Source organism: Mastomys coucha, unplaced genomic scaffold (genome assembly GCF_008632895.1).
Source record: "Mastomys coucha isolate ucsf_1 unplaced genomic scaffold, UCSF_Mcou_1 pScaffold23, whole genome shotgun sequence".
Taxonomy (NCBI): Eukaryota; Metazoa; Chordata; class Mammalia; order Rodentia; family Muridae; genus Mastomys; species Mastomys coucha.
This window is the reverse complement of record NW_022196906.1, coordinates 50314943-50322466: the sequence shown is the minus strand read 5'-3', so window position 1 is coordinate 50322466 and position 7524 is coordinate 50314943. Positions and strand designations below refer to the sequence as shown.

At 39.0% G+C, this 7524-nt stretch overlaps 1 protein-coding gene across 3 annotated transcripts in view; it reads left to right on the top strand.

Annotated features, from left to right (window-relative positions):
* The window catches only part of Ptpn9 (protein tyrosine phosphatase non-receptor type 9), a 73982-nt gene that overhangs the window by 45483 nt on the left and 20975 nt on the right, over positions 1-7524 (top strand). For 2 of the 3 annotated variants that reach the window (XM_031343149.1, XM_031343147.1), the window contains exons 6-7: positions 923-1033; positions 4540-4868. In XM_031343149.1, the coding sequence (XP_031199009.1) occupies positions 923-1033; positions 4540-4868 (440 nt within the window). The remainder of the gene's footprint in view (positions 1-922; positions 1034-4539; positions 4869-7524) is intronic. The other variant, XM_031343148.1, reaches the window with a different exon arrangement.

Genomic DNA, 7524 nt, shown 5'->3' with positions numbered 1-7524 from the left:
ACTCTGTAGACCAGGCTGGCCTTGAACTCAGAAATCTGCCTGCCTCTGCCTCCCAAGTGCTGGGATCAGAGGCGTGCACCACCACATAGTATCACTGAGTTATACCTCTGGCCTAGATAGTATATATTGGTTTAATAAATGAACAAATGGAGAAAAGATTAAAGGTAGACAATGTTATATGTATATACACACATATATATTGAACTAGATGAAGATTATAAAGTAAAATGTTTATTCTCAACTTATTAAAAATCTAAGTTTTAGTAAGCTGAGTTTTTGTCGGGTGCAGATTTGTGTTCTGTTGTATGATATGTGTAGTATAAACAGAAACATCAGGGCCACGAGATGACTCAGTGAGTGTACTTGCCGCCAGAGTCTGGTGACCCATGTCCAATACCCAGAATCCATCCATATAAAGGCAAAAGGAGGAAACTGACCCCTGTGTGCAAACTGTGGCACATATGTCCCCACTCACCAGTAATAAAAAAAAATAAAAGAATTATTTTTGATCCATAAAGTATATTATTAACATGAACTTAACATCATTAATTTTAAAGGTAGATCAGCCTCTGATTTCTTTATTTCTTTTAATCACTTTCTTTTTTTGTTTTTTTGTTTTTTGTTTTTTGTTTTTCCAGACAGGGTTTCTCTGTGTAGCCCTGGCTGTCCTGGAACTCACTCTGTAGACTAGGCTGGCCTTGAACTCAGAAATCCGCCTGCCTCTGCCTCCCAAGTGCTAGGATTAAAGGCGTGTGCCACCTCCACCCGACTTTTAATCACTTTCAACCTACCTATTTCTGAATTAAGCTGTCAGGTTTCTCTGTTGCCTATGTATGAGGAAGAGTGGCAAGAACCCATTACTTTGTGCCTGAACAGTTTCAAGTATTGCGGGGTTTTAACTCCTCATACATTTTCTCCACAGGGAGCATTTCCAGCTCGACTGAAGAAGGTGCTGATTGTAGGAGCACCTATATGGTTCCGAGTGCCCTATTCTATCATCAGCCTGCTCTTGAAGGATAAAGTCCGGGAGAGGGTAAGGCAAGCTAGTCTTTTCTTATTGGAGCTAGATAATACAGTCTGGTCTCTGCTGGCAAACTTTTGCTAGTTAGTTTTCTGCCTTCAAAGAATCCTCTGGGCTGATCTTGGAGTGGTGTCTCCTCCTTTACTGTACCCACTCCCTCTTTGCTCATCAGTCTGTGACATGATGCCTTTACTGTCCATAAACCCGTGGGTAGGAAAAGGCCACAATTTATCTGAATCTTTCTTCATAACACCTTGAGTACAATAGTATTGAACCATGTGTCCTCAAGTATTTTAAGGATTGTATGATTTCAAGAGTTTAACTTAGTGCTACATAAGCCATTATTAATATTTAATAGTATTTAGAGGTTGGGGGTGTAACTCAATGTCAAAGTATATATGCAGCATGCCCAAGGGACTAGGTATAGTTCCCAACACCCTACCCCAAAAACCAAAACCAAAGTCAGCACTTAATATAATTATAATAAAATTATAATATAATTATAATAGCTCAACTGGTATTAGAATTTTTCTGGGGCTGAGTAAGTAACTCAGTAGTAGAGTACTTACCTAGCTTTTAAAAGGTCCCTGGAGATGGATTCCAGCATAATTAAAAAATAAATAAATAAAGGAAGAGAGAGAGGGAAGGAGAGGGAGAAGGAGAAAGGGGAGGAAGGAGGGAGAGAGGGAGAGGGAGCAAGAAAGTCAAACTGGTTTATTTACTGGGAAGTACTGTAAAGTCCCTGTGAGTGATGTCAGGGTGGTGGGGAAATTCTCTTTCTAGTTGAATTCTTTGAGACAGGGGTTTTGTTCTACAGCTGAGCCTGGCCTGCAGCGCACTGTCACTATGTTGTAGCCCACTAGACATCATGTTCATGGCAGTCTTTAGCCTCAGCCTTTCAAATATTGGGTGGGACTGGAGTGAACCACCACACACATCCCTGAGCATTGTTTTTTCTTTTTTCTTTCTTTCTTTTTTTTTTTTTAGACATGGTTTCTTTTCTTTTTTCTTTTCTTTTTCTTTTTCTTTTTTAAAGATCTATTTATTTTTATTATATGAGTACACTGTAGCTGTCTTCAGACACCCACCAGAAGAGGGCTTTAGATCTCATTACAGATGGTTGTGAGCCACCATGTGGTTGCTGGGATTTGAACTCAGGACCTTCAGAAGAGCAGTCAGTGCTGTTAACCACTAAGCCATCTCTCCAGCCCACATTGTTTTTTCATAAAACAGTTTCTTATTGCTTCTAATTTAAAAATAAACCCATTCACTCTATTTCTTTAATTAATCTCATGAGTTTTTAACATCTGAAAGATTATTGTCTCAGTCAGTGATTGTAGCTTTTGTAAGAAATGCCATCTACACAGAGGTGTGTACATGGCAGTCTGTATGTCCTTATTGTCTCAGCATTTGGAAGTGCTGGCAGGAGAAGCTGGAAATTCAAGGTCATTCTTGGATGCACAGTGAATTTGAAGCCAGTCTGAACACATGAGATCTTGTCTCAAAAAAGAATAAGATAAAATGATAGAAATAATAAAGTTTAGATTTACATTGTAAGATTTCTGTTTGTTTGATTGTTTGTTTTGTTTTTCAAGACAGAGTGTTTCTGTGCAATAGAAAACCAAATATTGTAGACCAGGCTGACCTCTAACTCAAAGAAATCTGTCTGCCTCTGCCTCCCTAGTATTGAGATCAAAGTTTTGTGCCACCACCTCTGGCTGGTAATAAAATTATAAAGTAAAATTACTAGTATAGTTTGTAACTGTGCAAGTTGTACTAGTGTAACTTTGTACCTGAGGTCAGAGTAGAGAAAATAAACATTTGATGCTAAAGAAGCTGCATGGAAAGAAAGAAGCTGCTTAGTAATGACTCAGAATAGGACATCTGTTTCTAAGGTAACTTTTATATGGTGATGTGTGTGTGTATGTTTTGTTCTGACCTCACAATAGCAGTGATCTTCCGTTTCTACTAGGATTACTGGTACTTATTTGCAAGGATCCCTGCATTGTGAGGATTGTTTAAGCATAGTCTTGAGTTTGAATTTTAGGAATTATATATGCATATATAAACTCAAAATGTGTTGAATACTTCATAAAGTCCAGACCCTATGCCCTGGGAATTAAACACTGAGTGACAGTCTTTACTCACCCTTGAGGAGTTCATGTTTTGTTAGAGAATACAGAGTTATATAGCATAGGACTTAGGCTCTTTGGGAGCAGAGAGGAAAGTATGACCTTTTGCATTCAAGAAGCTTCATAAAAGTGTTGTGGTATAAGCCACAACCTTCTGTTTTTAAGAGCTGTGTTTTCAATTTTACATGTACATCTATGTACTATGTGTGTGCCTAGTGTTGTAAGAAGCTAGAAAAGGGCATTGGATCTTTCAGAACTAGAGTTACGCCATGTGGATGCTGGGAATTGAACTGGGTCTGAACTACTTAATATCTCTCTAGCACCTATAAGCTGGTTCTTTAAGAGCTAGAAGAGGAAAGAAAATACCTTTTTAAAAAGTTGAAGATGGGGCTGGAGAGATAGCTCAGTGGTTAAGAGCACTGCCTGTTCTTCCAAAGGTCCTGAGTTCAAATCCCAGCAACCACATGGTGGCTCACAACCATCCGTAATGAAATCTGTCACCCTCTTCTGGTGCATCTGAAGACAGCTACAGTGTACTTACATATAACAAATACATAAATCTTTAAAAAAAAAAAAAAAAGTTGAAGATGGTGTGCTAGAAAGGTGCCTCAGTCGTTAAGAGCATGTACCCAAATTGGCTAACTTGTAAGCATAGCTATAGTTCTAGGGATCCAGTGCCACTTCTGGCCTTTCATCATCTGAATGTGGTATACATCCCCCCACCCCCATCCCACACACAATTTAAAAATGCACCTGCAAGGGACAATAATCTTTTAGGAATAGCATTTCTGTCCCATAGAGATTTTAAGAAGTAACTAAGCCATCTTAGCTTAGCATGGCTGTATTTAAGTATGTAACAGAATCAAATATGATTACACTTATTTAATGTTTTTCCTAGATTACCATTTCTAGGTAATTCTTTCTTTAGAATTCTTTCTTTGAGGATGTCCATACAAAACTGTGAGTAAAATCTAAGCTAAGAGACATAGAATAGATGTAGTTAGTATGAGATTGATAAAAGTAGTTACCACCTATGCATTTTTGGCTTCCAATAAAAAGAGTAACCATCAAGAGATAGTGCTGAAAAGGCATGTTAACAGTGTGAAGCCTTTGCTCACTATCCCTTTGTTTCAGAAGAGAAATAACTTGGACCCTAATTCCAGTTCATTTGATAAACATTCTGGAGTTTAGAACTTAGCTATTTGAGAAATTCATAGGATTTTAAACTGAAGCTGATGAAATTCAGTCTGCCTCTTTCCAAACACAGTGTTTAAGCAAATCTCATCTGATTTTCAAACCTAGTAGACACACATTTGTTTTTATCTTGTTTGTATCCTTGCTCATTCATAGCCCCAGTACTCAACCATATTCTTTCTTTCCTTGTAGATTCAGATATTAAAGACATCTGAAGTTACCCAGCACCTGCCTAGGGAGTGCCTTCCAGAAAATCTGGGTGGGTATGTCAAAATGGACCTCGCTACTTGGAATTTCCAGTTCCTGCCCCAAGTAAACGGCCACCCAGATCCCTTCGATGAGATCATCCTGTTTTCCCTACCTCCTGCCTTAGACTGGGACTCAGTACATGTTCCAGGTCCTCATGCCATGACCATCCAAGAGTTGGTAGACTATGTTAACACCAGGCAAAAGCGGGGCATCTATGAGGAGTATGAAGACATTCGTCGTGAGAACCCTGTTGGCACTTTCCACTGTTCCATGTAAGTAGGAGAGGTTTGGGTCACAGTTACCCAGGAAATGATGACTGCAGCTGCTTCAGTACCTCAGTTCCTTTATAGAGGGTTTCCCTGGTGTTAAGAAGCTTCTCAGAAAGGCTGAACAGGGTAGTACATGCCATCCCACGACTTAGAAGGCAGATGAAAGTGAATCTCTGTGAGTTTCACTTTTTTACTTTTACGTAGTGAGCTCTAGGCCAGTTGGGGCAATGTTTAAAAACAATACATAAATAAAAAGGCTTCCGGGGCTGGAGAGATGGCTCAGTGGTTAAGAGCACTGACTGCTCTTCCAAAGGTCCTGAGTTCAAATCCCAGCAACCACATGGTAGCTCACTACCATCTGTAATGAGATCTGATGGCGTGTCTGAAGACAGCTTCAGTGTACTTACATACATTAAATAAATAAATAAATCTAAAAAAAAAATAAAAAAATTAATAAAAATAAAAAGGCTTCCTGGGAAGATGGTTAAATAGGTAAGAGCACTTGCTCTGCAACATGGGGATCTCAGTCCAGATCTCCAGCACTTATATAAAAGAGCAGTCATGGCTGCATTTGTATATAACTCTACCATTGTGGGCAGGCAGAGATGGGTCCAGGTAGTAAGGTGATGAACAACAAATGAGGGTACTTGATGTCCTGCTTTGTTTCTGCATTCATATACATAGGTGTGTGCATTTCCACACTCAGGTGTACAAAGTATGTACTACTAACACACCCAAAAATCTTCATAGTCACTTTAATAGAGTTATTTCCTTCTTTGGGTATAGGTAGGCCTATTACTGTTATCTTATGCTTTGAAATTTTTGGTGGTCTTTTGTTACAAATAGGGAAACTTTGTAATGATATATACATATATTTCCTCCTTCCTTCCTTTCTTCCTTTTTTTTTTTTTTTTTTTTTTTTTTTTGGCTTTTGTTATTTGAAATGGTATGATCCACCCAGATTGGCCTGGAACTCACTTTGTAGACCAGACTGGCCTTCAACTCACAGAGATCCTCCTGTCTGTGCCTCCGAAGTACTGGTATTATTATAGACATGTAGCAACATAATAATCTTGGATATTTTATTGAGATGCAAATGCTGTTTAAAAAAGGCCCAAAGTATAATAAAATGCTGTATTGTGTCAGGAATAGAGAAGAGTTGTTTCTTAGGAATTTAACCTTTTAAGACTTTGCCTCTACCTAAGTCTTAGCATGGAATCATCTTATTGGTTCATCACTAATGTATAGTGACTTGATGCCTATGGTTGCACCAGAGTATTTCTGTCCCTTTGTAATGGGGTGTGTTTGTGTATATTTGTATCTGTACATCTGTAAAAGCCAAAATTTGATGTTGACTGTTCTCTCCAATTGTTCTCCACCCTGTCTATCTTATCTTATCTTATCTGCCTGCCTGCCTATCTTTCTATCTAAAATAATCAAGCTTTTTTGTTTTGAGACAGTATCCTACTATGTAGTCTTGGCTAACCTGCGATTCACCAAAACAGGGTGCCCTCACAGAGATCCTTCTACCTCTGCTTCTCTAGTGTTGCTCTTAAAGCTGTACACTATCACACTTATCTAGTCTTAACTATGTTTAATTTTTTAAATATATTTTATTATATTTTATGTGTATGAGTGTTGCCTGAATGTGTGTCTGTGCACCACATGCATGCAGTGCTCAGAGTGGCAAGTAGAGGGCACAGATCCCCTGAGAACAGAGTTACAGAAGAATGTGAGCCAGCAGGTGGGTGCTGTTTGACTTTGGGTTCGCTGGAAAAGCAACTAGTGTTCTTGGCTATCTCGCTAGCCCTCTTACAACATTGACATTGACTGTTTTTCTCCTACTAGTGAGCTTTGTCTGTTATAAATTAAGCATGCTCACAGTGGACTGTTAGTTTAAATTTCAAGTTAGCTAGAAGTCCTTTTTTTTTTTTCCTTCACTGTGTACCTTAGTTTTTCTGAAATATGTGATTGGAATATATGTAATACGTGACTGTTGAATGTTTGTCTTCCTTTAAATGTTTTAGGAATCCATGATTCTTTGAGTACCTTTTCATCTCAGAATTCTTGTTCAGGTTAGTCATGCTCTGAAGAAAATGTCGATGAGGACAATAATGAGTTAGTATACTGAGGAGAGGCCGTTGAGAAAGAAGCCAGTAAGTAGAGCTAGAATGTAAGACTAGTGACATGGCTGAGCAGGTGGAGGCGCTTGTTGCCAAGCTTCATGACCTGAGTGGGGTTCCTGGAACCCAAGTGGAAGGAGAAAACTGACGCATAGAAGTTGTCCTCTGACTTCCACACAATGCATTGTGGCATGTGTGCATCCTCTCTCCCCCAACCCTACTATAATATCAATAATAAATAAAAATAAATGTAAAAGAATGAAAAAGAAGATAGGGCTGTAGTTTCATGGTTGAGCTCTGTCTGGAATTGGTGAGGTCCTGGGTTGGAAAGCAGAGCATATGCTAAGAGGGGAGAGCCAGGCAGTTGTGGCGCACACCTTTAATCCCAACACTAGCGTGTCAGAGGTAGAAGGATCTCTGAGAGTTAGAAACCAGCCTGATCTACAAAACTAGTTCCAGGATAGCCAGGGATACAGAGAATCCTCGTCTTAAAAAACAAACAAAACAAAGAGAAGGATATACTATTTTCTCTAACC